The 18,186-nt window shown below is 46.1% G+C and overlaps 1 protein-coding gene across 2 annotated transcripts in view; it reads right to left on the bottom strand.

The window, feature by feature from the left end:
* The window catches only part of LOC119178450 (defensin BmKDfsin6-like), a 28,624-nt gene extending 10,806 nt beyond the window's left edge, over positions 1-17,818 (bottom strand). Inside the window, exons 1-2 of one of the 2 annotated variants that reach the window (XM_075870651.1) lie at positions 17,562-17,818; positions 15,870-15,932 (exon numbers count right to left, since the gene is read on the bottom strand). In XM_075870651.1, the coding sequence (XP_075726766.1) occupies positions 15,870-15,912 (43 nt within the window). In that variant the 5' untranslated portion in view covers positions 15,913-15,932; positions 17,562-17,818. The remainder of the gene's footprint in view (positions 1-15,869; positions 15,933-17,561) is intronic. The other variant, XM_075870652.1, reaches the window with a different exon arrangement.
* Positions 17,819-18,186: the final 368 nt, after the last annotated feature.

Here is an 18,186-nt window from a genome sequence, read left to right as displayed (position 1 = left end):
GAAGTCTTCACAATTGATGTGTGTGAAGGTGTCTTTGAAACCAAGTTTTCAAGCCTTGAGGCGTCAAAAGGCGTGCCAGGTTCCAGGTATAGTTCGATGAGAGTGTATTCCTGTTTACCAAATATTTGTATGGCACACACATATTCATTGTCGCAGTGGGGCGGGATGTCTATCGCGGAGGCTGGAGTGTCTTTACGAAAGCCGATGAGTAATCTGCTGATACCGTCAGGTCGCTTTGAATGATGAAAATAATATCCGCTCATTTTAAAATATGCGTCGACGGGTGATTCAGAAATCACGATAAAATGGGAATAGGTATTCTCGCACCAGTCGCCAAAAGTCTGAGAGGTTCGAGCGAAGGCCGCGAGCGTTCCACTGGGATATGGTGCATGTGCGGAAGATTCTGTGAGTGGTCAGTTCAGGTGAAGATGTCGTTGGGGGAGCCATGGTTACTACTGCGAGGAAGAACGCCTCTGCGGAGCGTAAGACGTCGACACTAACGGTTCCATTGAAAGAAATGTTTCTACCTCTGGGATATTATTTGACGAAGGATTTGCGTGGGCAAGGGCTTTGAGAGCTGCGAACAGCATCGGAATCAGTATGTTTGCAAAATCTTGGTCTCTGTTCTCGTGTTGTTACCTTTCGCTGATCGCCTGTCGTGTTGCGGTGGTTGAGAGTGGTGATGGCTGTACGCGACCGATGAATCTTGTGAGACGCTTTGTGGTGGTTTTGAAAGATGCGATGTGCCAGTCGGTTTCCCACGTTTCTTTTTCGTCACATTAGCGTACGTGCCAACAGGTGCATTTCGGCTTTGTGATGATTTTTCCTGGGAGAAATTTTTCATATTCGTGAATACAACGTCTGAATTAGGCGGTGGTTCATTGCGCCTTGGTGGTTTTCCTTGTGCTCGCTCCGACGAGCGTGCAAGTGTAGCAGCCTTCCTTTTAATGCACCCTCCATACGAAGCAGGGTGAATACCACTGCAGTTACGGCATTTAGGTTGTGCTCTTGAAATACACTCTTTGTGCGAATGAGGACCAGCACAGACTTTGTAGTGCACCGGCCCATTGCAATGTCTCGATATATGACCATGCCTCTGGCATTTATAACACAGCTGCCCTGACGTACTCGGCCACCGGGTAGCTACACAACCCAAGCGTAACTCGTTTAGGTAGTGGTGAATCCTTGGTGAATTGCAAAATAACAGATCGACGACGTACCTCTTTCACCTTGCCGCCATCTTCGGGTGTGTAGGTGATGAGTCTCTTGCCGACACGACGCCCTGGTCACGTAGATAGTCTTGCAAGCCTTCATTTGAGTAATTCAGAAGGACATCTTGTATTTTCCCATAGTTAGTGGTGTAAGAGTATGGGACCCGGGCTTCGACAGGTACCCCTACTAATTTAGTCACCGTTAGTAGACGGTTGGCGGCTGGCAGAATCGACACTGTGACCATCAGGCTTCCGTCTTTGTTGAGGCGATGGTTAAGAACTTTTTCTTGAGACGACGTTACAACGGCTGATTCGACAGTGTTAGGGTTGACTTTCCATAAGCTTCCTCCATCCGTGGTAACCTTGAAGACAACAGGAACGCCATTACCTTTTTTTCTTGTAATATACGACTGTGTAGGATATCTGGTTCAAATATTTTGAATTTTCATCTGAAGGATCGGAGCCGTTTTGTTCGTTCCGTAGTCTCTTGTTCGCAGGGCCATGGTCTGTAGTTCCTTCTACAGAGGCTCCGGGAGTAGTAGTTGTAGCCGCTGCCATAGATGCGGCGTCGTGTGCATCTGGCGGCGATGTTCCGTGCCGTGGTAGGTAAGGCACAGGCCGTCTAGAAAGTCCATTTGACGTGCTTTTCTGGGTGGGTGGGGACCTCCAGGTCGTTACGGTCTATGTACGAAGCACTAACGAGTGGTACAAACTGTTAAACTGGGAACAATAGTGAAAAATTACGAAATCATATAACACAGGCAGTGCTACAGAACATCTCAGTCTTCTTCCATCCTGTTACGTAGTTAAGTACCGATAATACGCACCTGTTATATATCTTCCTGTTGAGGAATAGTAGCATACTAGAAGTAATGACTTCATAATGCTTGCTGAGTGTGCTCCAGCTAATTCTCATTCCTAAAGTTATTTAGCCCTCACGATTCGACTCCACTCTTGCTACTTGTCCTAAGCAGATATATTCCTTCACAATTTCCGGAATCTCGCCAGCTACATCAAAGCGCTGTTCACTGTAGAGACAGTTATACATCACTTTAGTTTTACGCACTTTAGTTTTCAGACCTTTTTTCTGCTTTCCGGGTCTATTTCCGTATTCGTGAGCTGTAATTCGTCCCCTGAAACACTCATAAATGCAATATCAATGGTCAATCGCAGGTTACTAAGACACCCTCCATTAACTCCTTTTCCTAATTCTCCCCAATCTACAGCCCTAAAAACATCCTTTACACAAGAGGTGAATAACTTTGGAAAGATCGTGTCTCTCTACCTCACAACATTCTTTATTCGGATTCTGTCACTTTTTTTTTTATGGAAGACTATGGTGGCTGTGGATCGGCTGGAGATTTTTTACAGTATGCTTATATAGGCCTCATCGATCTCTTGATTCTGCAGTGCCTATTTGACTCTACAAGATAATTGACTCTACAGATATGTCTCTACAAGATAAAATGCCGTCTCGTAATATGTGAAGGCCATGTATAGACGTTGATTGCTCTACACGCATTTCTCTATCACCGGAATGATAGTATGAATATAGTTTAACTTTGACTAGTCTGTAGGATTACAGCATGAATCATTGGTTGACTGAAGTCTAATGTCCCTTTAGTTCTATTGTTAACTACTCCTCGTGCAAAATTGTTTTGAACAATGAACAAAACAGACACAGATGGGGTGTCGATGTTCAAGTGCATTAGTTATTCAAACAAGGCATGCAAACATATTTACATATGTACACAAACACACACACACACACGCACACACACACATATATATATATATTTATATATATATATAAATATATATATATATATATATATATATATATATATATATATATATATATATATATATATATATATATATATATATATATCTTAGCGGAGCATAGTGGCGCCAGCTCTGTGCCAGCGTTGAAGAAGACGTTGACGTCCGTGTGTGGCTCGTGCTTGCCGTGTTCCTACCTGTACCAGCTTGTTGTGGCTAACGCTTCTTGAATAATAACCTGTGTTTTTACGTAACCTCTCTCGTTGCATTTGGTGGTGGTGCTAGGTAGAGGACCATAAATATCAATTCGGACGCGGTAGAATGGTCTGGCTGGGCCGGTTAAGGGTTGCAAAGGACCACCAGTGCGATGGGAAGGCGTCTTGCGTCGTTGACACGTGGTGCATGACCGAACATACTGGCGAACGTGCCAATAAATGCCGTGCCAGTAGTTTCTTAGGCGAAGGCGAGAGGAAGTCATGAATACTTCAGAATGGCAGCACTGGGGGTCATCGTGAAAGGCAGCACAGATGTCCGAGCGCAAATGACGAGGGATGACAAGGAGCCACTTGCGGTCGTCCGTCACGCAATTGCGGCAATACAACAAGCCTTCACGGACAGCAAAATGTCTTGATTGACGACAGATGGAGCGTGAAGTCGTTTCTGATGAACTGCGAGAGAGGACGTCGAGCAAAGAATTGATACAGGAATCCTTGCGCTGCTCAGATGGCATGTCGGTGATGCTCAACGATGACGAATCGCATATGGTAGTTGGTAAGCAGGCAAGGTCAAGAGGCAGTGGAAAACGGGGTAGGGCATCGGCGTCGGAATGTCTGCGTTCTGAGTGATAAACAACACGGATGTCTTATTCATGAAGGCGTAAAGCCCAACGAGCAAGGCGGCCACTGGGGTCTTTCATGGACACTAGCCAGCATAAGACATGGTGATCTGTGACGACAGCAAACTGGCGTCCGTAAATGTAAGTGCGAAATTTTCCTATAGCTCAAACGATAGCCAAGCACTCCTTTTTTGTGACGGAATAGTTCGACTCTGCCTTCGTTAGGGTACGGCTGGCATTGGCGACAACGTACTCGTCGCAGCCATCCTTGCGTTGAGCGAGAATGGCACCCAGGCTGACAATGCTAGCATACGTGTGAATTTCATTAAGTGCATTGAGATTGAAGTGGTGAAGAACTGGTGGAGCCATGAGTAGCCGGCGCGCGTCAATGCGTCATCGCAGTGGGAATTTCCGCCAGAGAGTTCCACGCTACGGGAGAGAAGCTGAGTCAGTGGGGCAATTGTAGAGGAAAAATTGTGAATGAAACGCCGAAAATAGGAACACAAGCCTACGAAACTACGGAGCTCCTTTAGGGTAGTAGGCTTGGGGTACTCGGCAACGGCACGCAGTTTGACAGGGTCTGGCGATATTCCTTCTTTTGAAACGACGTGGATGAGAATTGCGACTTTGCGGGTGCCAAAACGACATTCCTTGAAGTTTAGTTGCAACCCGGCTGCCGTAAGGGACTGGAGAACTTGTTCCGGATGGGAAAGATGAGTTTCGAAATTCGCCGTGAATACAACTATGCCGTCTAAATAGCAAAGACAGATGTGCCATTTAGGTCCCCCGAGGACACTGTCCATCATTCTTTCAAAAGTCGCAGGCGCATCGCAAAGACCGAGGGGCATTACAATAAATTCATAGAAGCCGTCAGGGGTCACAAACGCCGTTTTTTGACGGTCTGGTTCAGCCATTGGCTCTTGCCAATATCCAGAGCACAGATCCAGTAAAGAGAAATACTCCGCACCTTGAAGGCAATCCAAGGCGTCATCAATGCGTGGCAGGGGATAAACATCCTTGCGTGTGATCTTGTTTAGTCGACGATAATCCACGCAAAACCTGATGGAGCCATTCTTTTTTCGCACGAGGACCACTGGCGAAGCCCAACGACTGCGTGAGTGCTGAATATATATATATATATATATATATATATATATATATATATATATATATATATATATATATATATATATATATATATATATATATATAGTATGTTCTCGCATAATAGGAGCACCGCTGGTTTGGTTGGTCACGGCAACTTGAATTTTTTTTATTCCGTGCGTAATAGGCGCACAGAAACGATTATACGCCCCAGCGCCACATTAGGAATGCGGTCTTCCTACCGTGAAGAAAAAAAGAAGGCAAATGGACAAGCAAACAAAAAATTGGAAGTGCGACAACCTAACCGACATGTTTTTCGAAATAAAACTTCAAAAAATAGAGCATCCATGAGCAAAAAAAAGCTGTTTCACCAATCACTGATACCCCCCAAATCACCGCGGTCCTTGAAGGTCACGTGTACAACGCCGGGGGCTCAATCGCCATCACCATCATCAGAGCAAAAAAAAAAGAAACGCCATTTTGTAAGCGGTGTGCGCATGTTATGGTCGTGTATTCAATATTGGTTCCATCATGGGGTAGTACACAAGCTACACGGCTGGATTTAAACTGAAGGCAGTGCAGCATGTGCTGGAGCACGGCGACCGAGCGGCAACCAGGTATTTTGGTGCTGGAGAAACCAGTATTCGGTACTGGAGGGATCAAGAAGAAAACCTTAAGGCGACGAAAAAGACACGACGGGCTTCCCGTGCTGTCAAGGCCGGCAGTTATCCGAACGTCGAAGAGCAACCGGTTGGGCATATACAGGAGCTACGACAAAACGGTTGTGCTGTGTCATTTGATATTGTGCAGACTGAAGCACGCACAGTACCCCGAGGGCAGCGCATCGAAGCGAAAGATTTCAAAGCCAGCTCCGGATGGACAACTCGTTTCATGCGGCACCATGGTCTCGCACTGCGAAGGTGGACCACCTTTTGCCAGCGCTTGCCCGCAGCATATGAGAAAAAAGTGGTGGACTTCCATCGTATCGTTATATATCTACGAAAGCAGAAATACTTCGTTTTTTCCCAGATCGGCAACGCCAATCAGACCCGCCTTTTCTTTGATATGCCATGGAACACGACAATGGAGGAAAAAGGTGCACGGAGCGTCATCATCAAGACGTCTGGCACTGGTAAACAACGATGCATCGTATTGCTGGCGGTGACAGCGGATGGGCGCAAGCTACCGGCCTTACGTTATTTTTATTGGAAAGAAGCTCCCAAAGGCAACTTTCTCGCAAGGCATCTACGTCAGAGTACAGGAAAAAGGCTGGATGAGCGCGGAACTCATGATGGATTAAGGGAAAACAGACTGGGGTCGGTGGCCAGGTGGTGTGTTGTTTTCGTCTATGCTTGTCCTGGACAGTTTTCGTGGCTACTTGGTAGACCGCGTACGAGATGGGATGAAGTAGCTGCGCACAGGTCTGGCAGTGATTCCGGGCAGCCTCACATTGATACCGCAGAATTTGGACGTGTCCTTGAATAAGCCTTTCAAGGAAAATGTTGGAAGGCTTTAAATCACCTGGATGGCTGGAGGACAACATCAGCTGACTCCAGGTGGTAAGATAAAGAGGCCGCCTGTGGAAATGCTGTACGCTTGGATCTTGGAAGCGTGGAAGGCAATTTCCGACGAAGTCATCTGGAAAAGCTTCATGAAGACGGGTATCTCGAACGCACTGGATGCGAGCGAGAATGGCATGTTGAGGGGTGTGGATAATTCGGACACCGAAAACCAATTCCTGCTTGGTGGAGATGAATGTGTGTTCTCCGACCCGGACTTCGAATAGAGAAAATGAGGAACACCTATGACTTTTGTGTAAATAAATTTTACGTGTGTGTGTGCAGTTGGCGGCTATCGCTTGCTCATTAAAACATACGTATGTATGTCTGTTTTATGCTGAATGGATTGGTCAACGATAAAGTCGCCTTTTACTTGACAAATGTGCAGATTTAAAGCGCGAAAACCAAGTGATTTTACCCGCGTAGTTGGCACACCTAACTTCGTGCCCGATCTTCTGAAAAGAAAGTGCGCATATATGCGAGTAAATACGATATATATATGTATCTCACAAACAACAGCTCCAAATGTGAGAGGTGTGCAGTGCGACCACGTATATCCGCTACACTCTACCCCAGATGTAGTGTTTTTTGCAAGAGGGCCATTTCTTTTTGTGTGAATGGAATGGACGTCATGCAGTTTCTACCCTCCCGTTGCATTTGGGCCACCTCCAGTTAAAAAAAAACAGCTTTCAATATTCGTACAATGGTTTCCAGCCACACTCGTGGCCATGGCTGCCAAAATTTGTATGAAAATATATACCATATATAGAAAGCTGGCGAACACGTGCTGGGAGCACTGACATCCCTTGATTTCCCGAACCTTAAAGGGCCAATGATGCAGCTTCGACGTTTTTTACACCCTTCAAACAAGCTCACCAGTTCATTTATTAGACCGCGGTAGTCACACTTTTGAAATATTACAGCACTGTAAGCTACGCAGACTCTCCACTAAAAAAATTTTCAGCGCTTTTATTTATCGCCTGACCCATCCCCATCATTTTCGCAGTGACGCGAACTTGCCATTGGTCGACTTGATGAACGACTGAGCTCTTCTATTGGCCCTTTGCTCTACGAAGCAGCACCTCGGACCTGTGTTGATGCACTTTTGGCTGCGCAGTCTGTATTTTCATTTTCCTGTGCTGCCCGCTCCGTTTAGTAGAACTCAAGCTTACCAGGAGAAGTGGTATTGCGAGAACAAAAGCCTCCGAGATAAATAGGCATCTGGTTACTTTATCGCTAGCCCCACCGCGCTGATCTAGTGGCTGAGGTACTCCGCTGGTGACCCCCAGGTCTTGGGATCGAATCCTGGTGTGAGTATTGGAGAAAAACGACAACGACGAAGGTGCGGGACAAGGCACGTGCGATTACGAGGCAACTGTGCGCCAATCAGCTGATGATCTGTGGTGGCCCGTGGAGGTGACGTGCCACAATTGGGCCACGTATGATCATTACGTGGCAGTAGGCTGTGTGGCTGGGGACGAGCCGGAGCAGCAGCAGACGGGAGACAGCGGGCCGAAGCGTCGGACGCAGGCGATCCAGGTTTCGGCCGGGGAACGCGGCTGTCCACGCTACTGCCGTCCAACTACCAGCTGGGGTGGCGTTGCCGGCACGAGTACTATATCTCGGGGCGCGGCCTGGCCTGCCGTTTTCTTTCTTGCCGAGGGCATCGCGGATCTCGGCGAGGCGTCTCCACGGTCAGCCGTTCGGCACAGCGATGAACGTGGCCTGGCTAATGGTCACGGTTACGCCGAGCATCGCGTCTCGACGCAAGCTGTTCGCTGGACAGGCTGGCCATTCTCCGCATGGAGCATCGCGTCTCCGATGTGGGTTCACTGCTCCGTAGCCGCACCCATGCCATCAAGCGCCGGTGTCACCAGAACGTCGCACATCGGCAAGGGACGAGGGAGACGTTTTGCCGGGCGAGACGCGGGCGTGTGTACGGAGGATCACGGAGCCGGGCGAGGTTCAGGGTGGCCGAGGATCCAGGTGCCAAGAGAGTTGCTGGCTGAATCAAGGATCGCCGAGCGGTGCCGAGCCGTACCGAGCGACGCGCCAGCCTTGGAATTGGGCCGCGAGCTCACGAGCTGTGCACCCGAGGGTACCTGGCTGTGCCCTGGCCAAGGCGAGGAACGCAGGTGAGTGAGCTGCCGCTCCGCAGCTGTAGCGAGCAGCATTTCAGCACGGCACAGACGGTGCGGTGCTGGCCAGAATCCACACGTGGAACCGCTACGCCCGGGTGGTGATCAAAAGCTTGGAAACGAGGTCCGAGGTCGCGCTGGTCCAGGCATCTCCGCCACCGCAGCTCTGAGGGTTGAGGCCACGAAGGCAGACGAAGCAGTGCGCTTCTCGAGAGGACGAGTTCCTGGGAGCGTTCCTGAGTCGGACGTGGGACCCGTACGTGTCGGACAGGTCGAGCTCCGGTGTGTCCGTTCGAGGTCGAGTCCGTCGGCCTGTACAAGATCCAAGGACGGGGCCTGCTGAACGGCTCCTGCCTGGGTGCAGTGGCCTGGAGCAGGTTCGTGGGAGAGGCCTACCGGGCGTGGTCCTCGTGAGCCGTGGCCTGATCCTGGACCTCAGGAGTTGGGACCCTGTTTGCTGGGTTGGCCGTGATGTCCGACTCAATGGCGCTGCACACGGTAGCGTATCTGAGTGCCGTCAGCCATTCCACCCATGCCATCAAATAAATTGTTCTTGTTAATCCTTTCTCGTCCGCTATAAGCAAACATAGTGACGAACGTCCTTAACCATCACACCCGGCTGCGGTGGCTACATTTTTGAGGGAGGCGGAAAGTCTGCAGGCCTGTGCGCTCAAATATGGGTGCACGTAACGAACCCCAGGCGGCCGAAATTTCCGGATCCCAACACAACGGCATCTCTCGTAATGAAATGGTGGTTTTGGGACGTTAAGTCCAACATATTAACCCATACTTTATCGTTAGGAAAGGGTGCTCCTCGCACCGTGCTCTTTCCGATGCCGCTATGACAGGATGCTCATGGGGAGAAAGCCCTGCTCGCACATTGGCTGCACGACAATGGCATACGTATTGCTGACGTAGTGTCACGTTGCCGAAGTAGGCGGAGTCACGACGACGGGCTATTCCTTCCCCCTCCCTATGGCATACAATGGACGCGAGGCCGAGCAAAAACTTTAAATCAGCAAAAATAGATATTTATAAACCCTGTAAATTTCTTATTAGAACTTGTATTCGCTAAATTCTTGCGGAATAATTTTTACGAAGCAAAAGTGCGCATTTTTCTCTTCTGTGCAACTTTTTGACCTCGAAGTTGTTTAGTTGCCCTATAGAAGGAATATCTGTTTGATGCTTAATATACGTGGTTTGGGTCATCTGATCTCTCGAAAAAAGTCAAAATTGAGTAAAATAAAGTTAGCTCCAATTATTCAATCAAGATGAAGCGGGTAAAGGCCATTCTGCGCAACACAAAAAGCCAGGTGAGCACGAGTGCATCGCGCATAGTGTTGGTATCAATATGAAACTAAAGGCTATATTCGGAATACCCACAGACTGCCGCACCACCAAGCGGTATTCAGGTGCCTGCTCTGGAGGCGGGTCAATACACGACACACTAGTAGCACTATAGGCAGTTCCGCTTTGTTCGGCTGTGCTGGCTAAAAACAAACACCAAGACTTTGCATGTCTTTTCAGTCAACAAACCGGGCCCACCATACTCGAAAAATCTGATCCGTTCTTTCCAGACATGAAGCTTTTTGTGAGGGAAAATATGTGGCAACTCACGCTTTCAATGACAGCCCACATCTTTCACATATCAGCAGCGTACAAAACTGGGCGAGTTGGTTAAGCTTCATGGTGTAAAAAAACCAGCGCAAGAGACGACACACTAAAGAAGGTGGAAACAGGACAAGCTCTGATAATGGGTCCTGCTTCTTTTGTGCGTCGTCTTTTGCGCTGGTTTTTTACAGCAGATATCAGCTTCTCAAGTTTTTGTGTTGCCACTTAGGTAAGTCAACTGTTATCATCTGACAAGTTCAGTTGAATCTCATCTCGTTTTACTTTCTTATAGCATTCGTCAGTGCTATTGTAATCCGTGAATCCCATAGCATCATACGCAAGAAATTGCGTGGGCTCGCGATTTGCTCTTCTAATTAGTTATAGCAACAATCTGAAAATGGCCAGCGCAGCGCTGCGCCCATTCTTTTTGTACGTTTCTTGATATTGGTAGCTACACATACGAACTGATTTTCTTGTTAACCAGTTTGAGAGAAAAATGTTCTTTGTGCCCAGATAAGGTGGCAACATGGTCTGGTCGAATTCATTCGGTAGAAGAAATCTTTCAGGTAGCTTTCAGCTGTGATGTTGAAAGAAGCGACCTTCCTTGGGCGTAGAAGGCTGTGCAAGCACCGATAGTGAGACCGACGATGAACGATCAATTACTAATTCACGAGGAATAAGTTGCGCTTCATGTCCCCTCATCCGTTGATGTGCTTTGACGCTCGTGGGCCACATTTATTGTATTTATGTGTAGCAGCTTTCAGCGAGGTTAGGATAAAAGGATAAGCTTTCCCTTTCATTCTACGTGGCACAACTATTGTTGATAGTGTGGAGCGCCACATGTCGCCTACACGTTACAGCTCGAACAACGAAGCGAAATTGGTAGATTGATGAAATGTGCAGTCTTGGATAAATTCTTCGGTAGTTCACCGGTACCTTCCGAACGGCATTGCTGTGCGATGAATTTATGCAACGTAGGATAAATTGACGTTGCGAAATGCATGCATGTTCATTATTTTCGGTATTCATGATGTCTTGAACCATCTGGAATCGGTTCAGGGCCAATTGATTTCACTGCAACATCTGAGTGAATTGCGCATGGCTAGAGTATGAACATGGCTGTGACACAAACGCTGCTGAATGGGATGTTAAATGTTTGTGTTCCCTTGAAAAAGTACCGCCATGTTCTTCACTGAGCAAGTAAGGACGATAGCGTAATATGTATGCAAACCATCTCCTTCTTAAACATTCAGTCTCGTGCAGCAGCTATGGCGCTACACGCTAGTCGCCTGCTACTGCGGCGAGTCTGTCAGGCAGGCTCAGGACATATTACCTCGGAGTACCATTCAATTCATACGTCCATTCTATAATTCACAAAGTTTTCTAAAGCAAGCACAGTAATTCGGAAAGCACCGTTCGTGCATGCATGGCAACGGACTTGAACCATAACCTTTCACACCACGTAAAATATTTGGATGGCGAGCTTCACTGGTTTGAGAAAGTATCTTAGTCTCCATACATTTCAACTTTGCTCATGACCTCATCCGCTGAATGTGGCACGGGCGGTAATTCCACACGTCCTACCTGATCATATGCTAACAAAAGGGTTGAGCATCCTCTGGGCACCACCTTGATTCGGATATTTTAGGGGTGTGCTAATGTTCGAAAATTTCGAATAACGAATGAAATAACGTTCCTTCTCTTCAATGTGCCGCTCGAATCAAATGGCGCACACTCGAAATACTCAATATTTCTAGAATAGCTCTCACATAATTAGCAATTATGTCAAATACTCGAAGAAATAGATCATAAGGAAAGCAGAGGGTAACGTTTCTTGTTTTTATTATCAAATGAGCCAGATGCATGCAGGCCATGCAGTCGAGGCACTAGTGATAACAGGATGAAGGCGTTTCGCTTAAAGGGGCCCTGCGACACTATTTGAACACGCAATTTTCATCGGTTCAGCTGGTGCTGTGGAACGCGCCGATATCGTTGCGCACGCAGCAACGCCGGAATTGACACTGTTTTAATTTTTATTCATGGGACAAACTACTTTATTTTAGGCTGCGGCGACACATATCGACTACGTTTGTTATGTGACGTCACGACAACAACCGTTCGCTTTTGATTGGCTTGACGCGAGAACTAGCCTGCAGTATTCATAGGGGGATAGCTAGGTCATATGAGTGAATGCTTAAGGCAGCAAAAACCTTTTTTTATACATTGTCAAAAAAGTAATTCCTGTTACGAAATTATGTATTCGCAGAACAACGAACATGACACTTAGCCTGTGAACGAGGCTATGATACGCCGGCAACTGAAAGTGGCAATGCATGCCGCATTTTTGCGAGCGAAAAATGCAACAGGTGAGGGGCGCCAGCATTGCCGCAGACCACGTCTTGCATGCAAGCCGAGAAGTGACCCCGCCAAAAGCGTATGTATGTATCTTACACAGTGTGACCGTGGGAGCGTCTGCTACCCGACGCACATGATTCGCAGTAACCATACTAACGACGCCATCAAAAAGAGCGGTAGCGAGGAATTGTGTGCAAGCCACAATGCGGTTATATTTCCGGATTGTCTTTATAAGACACGCGCAGTAATTGGAAGCGGTGATGTCAGCAGGTAAGGGAAATGTGTAAGCGAACGTTTTTCGTCATTGTCTGCTCAATTTTTGAAGTTTAAGGACTCATACCTTCACTTTCCGTGCACCAATTTTCATCATTCTTATAGCATTTGTCTCAGTAATCATCGCTACAAGCGTTTCGGGGCTGAATTAAGCTGCCCCAAAAGTGTCGCAAGACCCCTTAAAAACTTCCGTGTCACTGAAGCAGCAGTGTGAGCAATAAAGTTTCTTCATCATAAAATTGATGGCGATATTAACTTGTTCTAGTTACGTATTATTCAAGTATAGCTTTTCTTTAAAAGATGTAAAGAAAGTACTAATTTTATTATTGTAGTCGTTACATATTTCAGCGTGCAATTACTAAATATTTAGAGCGCAAACAGTGACTAGAAGAAGGCTATTGACGGGTACCTATTTTCCTACCATACACTACTTAACGCAATGTACCCCGGCAACTACAGTAAAAACTGTCAATACTGCCCCGACGTTGTAAACACCCTTTGGCGCGAGGTATGAGAAAGTAAAAATTACCCGAGCATTCCACCCATGGACGAACAGAGCGAACAAGAAAATTCAGGAGTAGATGAGAGGCGTTGCTGCCATTGTTAAACCCGTAGCATCTGCTCCGGATTGGGGGAAAGAGCTCGGGCCTCGGTTTATAGCGATGGATACTTGGAATGAAGAAGTCACTCACTTTTTGGCAAAGGTGAGTGATCCACCAAGGTCTATTCAAATAGGTTGCGAAAGTTCGGCCGAAAAGTGGTTCTGAAGCTATTGCCACCGACATAAGCATAGGGAGTTATGGGAGCTCCGATTGAAGCATAGAGAAAGATGGAGCTTCTTGCTTTCTCTATGATGGAAGTGCGACTATGCGTGAAGGGAACAAATAATAATAATGAAAAACCAAGTTTTGATTTGAAGTTGAAGTAATCACTGTGTTTTAAAAATTGAATTCTTTCTTCTAACAATATTTGTGTAATGAGCAAAGGAGTTATACAGTTCTTTATTATACCGAAAAATCTCTTGCCCTCTGCTTAAGCTGTTACATTATTAAGTGCAGCCCTTGATATGCATGGAAAGGCACGCCCGTCAAATTCATCTGCGAACAAGTAGATTTGCGAACCTGCTACATAACGTCTTCGTCGTGATCGACTGCGGTGAAGTGGACAATGCTCACTTTTTGTGCAAACCAGGATCAGGAAATGTGTATGCGTGTAACTTCATATGTGTGAAGCAGCTTTAGGCGATGTCTTCGTGTATTTTAACATAAAAGTTATGTTTACGGCTGGTCTGCAGTTGCTGTGGAGCTCTTATCACATTTTGCATTCTGTTAATGTTTTTAGCTTAGAAACCTAATTACAACTCCGAACTAGCTTGAATATTTATTGTTGCCACCATTCCTAACTTATGACAAAATTTGTAAATGCAACACCGCCAATTTTCATTATTCGCGTTGACAAAAAGTGATCATAAATATTTTACAGCTTTGAAATTTTTATTCACATTACAACATAAGAGTGCAGGTTGGCGTGGTGAAGTACAAATTTATATTATATGCATGAGCCTAGAAAGGCCGAAAAAATTGCAATATAATGTAATTAACATAATTGATACGTGCTTCTAACTTTAACATTTAACATTGCGCACGACTCTCCGCGGAGACAAGCGGCCGACGCAATTATATGAAGGAAAGTGTTGTGCTTTGAAATCGGTTGAAAGTGGAGACGTATAGTTGTTCAGTGTCGGTAGCCACTACTCATCAGATAACCAACTGAATTGCTTATTTTTCAAGCTTCATTACGAACGGTGCTTTCTATACGGCAGCATGGCCTCAAAACAAAAGTGCGTGGTTCCTCGAATTGGCCTCATACAAGCGCCGTTCGCAGCACCGCTATCAGTCGCACACCAGGCCAATAAAGCTTCTGCATTCGCTCACTCATTCAGCTGTTCTTCCGTTCGCGGGGACACCCTCATTTTGCTTAATTAGCTTTTAATTACTGTAAATAGCATAAATATGCCACATGGAGCTCAAGTATCTCTTGAGAGTTCGGTCAGCGATGATTAGTCTGAATTAGTTCTAGTCAGACTTAGAATAGCTCAGTTTTGCATAAAAGAGATCGCCTCAGTCAGTAGTAATTACTATACTCCTGAGTTTGGCTTCGATATCTTCACTGAAAACTCAACTTGAATTTACTGCTTTCAGCGGCGCATACCATTCCTTATAGTTTTCCTGTGACGCGAACTGGCCTAACAAAAAAACTCTGTTGTTAAACATTACCACGTGACATGCCCGCTACCGCTCTGTGGTTCAGGTTCCGTCTAACGTTACACCTACAAACCTACTCACGAGGGGCGGATCCAGCCACCCATTTGGGGGTGGGGGCACTTGAATCAACACCTGCGTGCGTGGTCATGACTTTTTTGTTTTTACTAGCACACAAACCCTGTAATGGCATAAATACTGTTAATGTGTTCTCACAGTGGTCCCACTCATTTGTCCTAACTGGTGATAGCAGGTGGATGGCAAGTACTCAAGAGAGGGGGAGAGGGTGCTGACAGGCTAAGGGGGGCTATCACCCCTACCCCCCCCCCCCCTCTGGATCCGCCACTGCTACAAACGGTGTGGTTCACTCACCGCCGCTCATGACAGCTATATAAGCGAAACGGGCCGACTTATCACCTATGCTCTCTCAAGTAACAGGTGCTCCATTGCACAGCAACCGCCATCATTACTGCCCTGCTGCCTTTTAAACAGCACCTGTCCTGGCCAAACGCTGAATGACTGCACGTAGATCGTTAATGAGCACTGGTATCACCGCGCAGCGTTTATAGTGTTGATAGATAAGCGTGGCGAGAAAAATAACTCAGCTAAATCTACCGAAAATACGGCGGTCAAAAAAATCGCTCATTTCATCCAAACTCATGTATTGCGAGTGATGCTGTCGTGCACTCGGAGCACTCTTGAAAGCTGATTTAACTGGCATAAGGAACTACTAGTCTTACCTGTCAAGAAGACCAAGAGCACGGCAGCAGTCAGTATAGCCATGCTGTGGGATTGAAGGAGCCCTGTAAAAATCGCATGGACAATGGATCTATAGCTTTTACTAAACCTAACTACAGAAAACATTCTCATAACAATATCATCACATTTCTCCCTTCCAGTAGTACTGGACATCACTTCGCAGAAAAAGAATAACTTTTATTCAGGAAAATAGAAAGGTTAGGAGCTAGATGGGTGAGATTCCAGTGTTGGGTGGCTCCACTGACTTATACCGCCGGCTGGACGTGGTACAAAAGTGCTTGCAGCACCTCCGGTTAGGAGCTAGTGAAGAGTGCCTCCGATTGCTTCAAAGAGCTTTCTATTATATATTTGCGCTGCCAGCCACTGCGTTTATTGGTCAATTCACTGCAACATCGCAAGACATGACGGAGGGTCGGTGGTTAGGACACCACAAACAATCGTGGCCAAACAGAGTTCGTAAGATTTTGCGCAATCCGAATAAACTTGGATATATTCCTGTTTGAATTATATCGCTGATGAGCGAGAAGCACTAGCGAAGACATCCTAGCAGTGTCGTTATCTGCCTCCTCGTGAAAAACGTCGTGTGGACGCAAGGATGGAGGTCACAGCGAGGTAAGCTGGGGCTCAGTATGCTTTATCAGTTCTTGAGATAGAGCTTCCTCCCTCTAGTTACCCTCAAAGCCTGCATGTCCCATGCACCAGACGAACCTAAAAGTGTTGCTTTTAATTATTTATTTAGCACCTACCTTGTACTCAAAACAAGGTTTCCGCATTGATTTGTCATGGTATTATGTGAATTATAAATATATTTATAATTTTCAAATTTTTGGCACTTTTTCTACCCCCCCCCCCCCCTATTCCCAATCTACTTTCCAACGAGGAAAGGGACGTGCTACGATTGACAAGCGATCAACAATTTGTGATGCAATTACTTTAGAAACAAGCATTCGCAAAACAGAAATCAAGCGTTATTTGTAACTCTAATGAACCAACGTCATGTCGCACTCTTCGTACCAAATGAGACAATCAGATACGCTGAACATCTTATGACAATAGGCCAAGACGTGAACAAACAGAGCTGTACATGGGACGGTGAACAAACGACAGGTAGAGGTGCTGCAGTAATACCCATTAGATTATTGCTAGTTTATTGGCTGCTTTCTCGGCAAGTATGAGCAATATCGCTTAGCTGAGCGCTGCAACGCATGTGTGCGCTACCAATGCTTGAGCTGTGCCCTGTTTTGGAAACGTACAGACACCAAGGAACACGTGAGATCAATGAAGCTTACCATATTTATGCACAAGGGCATGCTTGCACCAATGTTTCATCAATTTTTCTACATAAGAGGGAAATTAGTTTTCAAAACGTGACTGGCTGTTTTGCTGATGTATTTGACATGATCATTTCCTCCCTCTCTTTCTCTGCACGGTAATTGTGCTTTTGTTGTTATTTTTCGCAAAAATTTTGCATATATTGCAATACAGGCAATAAACCAGTGGTTGTTAGTTCACCGCCGTCGTTTGTCGCTCTTACACCGTTCCGTGTCCAGCGCTGTTTGTTCTCGTATTACTTGTGTACCAACCAGTACAGTTAGGCACACTCCTGCATTAAATATATCTTTTCTGCTAGCAATGCCGCTCGACTATTCCAGTTATAAAAGAGGAGGACTCACCTACCAAAGTCAGAGAAAAACACTGATGTGTCACACCAATATAGTAATACCACCGTCCTTGAATCGCGTTATACGCTGGTTGTCGTTTCAATATCTTGTAGTATTCCCTCGAATGCTGCGCTGGAATGGGACAATCTGTAAAGTAATGTAAATTTTTGTTCAAGCAAATAAGTTCTGTTCAGTGACACCACTAATTTGCCGAAGAGCCACTGAATCTCATTGTTGACTGTAAAAAGCTTTCCCACTTGTCTCTCGTAACGGCTTCACCTGTTTGAACAAAGGAAACTTCACAACGTTACATCTGTTTCCTTCAAGGTAAATTTGTGTCCGCAAATAAAGACGACACAGAAAAGATTCTTTCAAACAGGCTCCATTTTACAATCTTACACAACTCTGTTGATGCTGTTCTTATTATTTTCAAACAATGCCGAAAGGTCTTGACCTTCACCTATAAATTTCTCTCGGATTACTCGGTGCAGTTTTTTAGATCTACGTCTCGTATTAGCTGACCATCTATGTTGGCGTTATGTTCTACGGGCGCAGAAGACCCTTTTGCCCTAAAATTATTCGCAGTCTAAGCTTGTGAAGAGGGGGATTTCCAAACTTTTTCTACATTCCACTCTCA

This window comes from Rhipicephalus microplus, chromosome 1 (assembly GCF_043290135.1).
Source record: "Rhipicephalus microplus isolate Deutch F79 chromosome 1, USDA_Rmic, whole genome shotgun sequence".
In the NCBI taxonomy this organism is placed as follows: Eukaryota; Metazoa; Arthropoda; class Arachnida; order Ixodida; family Ixodidae; genus Rhipicephalus; species Rhipicephalus microplus.
The sequence above is the reverse complement of the archived record's forward strand: the minus strand, read 5'-3'. Positions and strand labels throughout refer to the sequence as shown.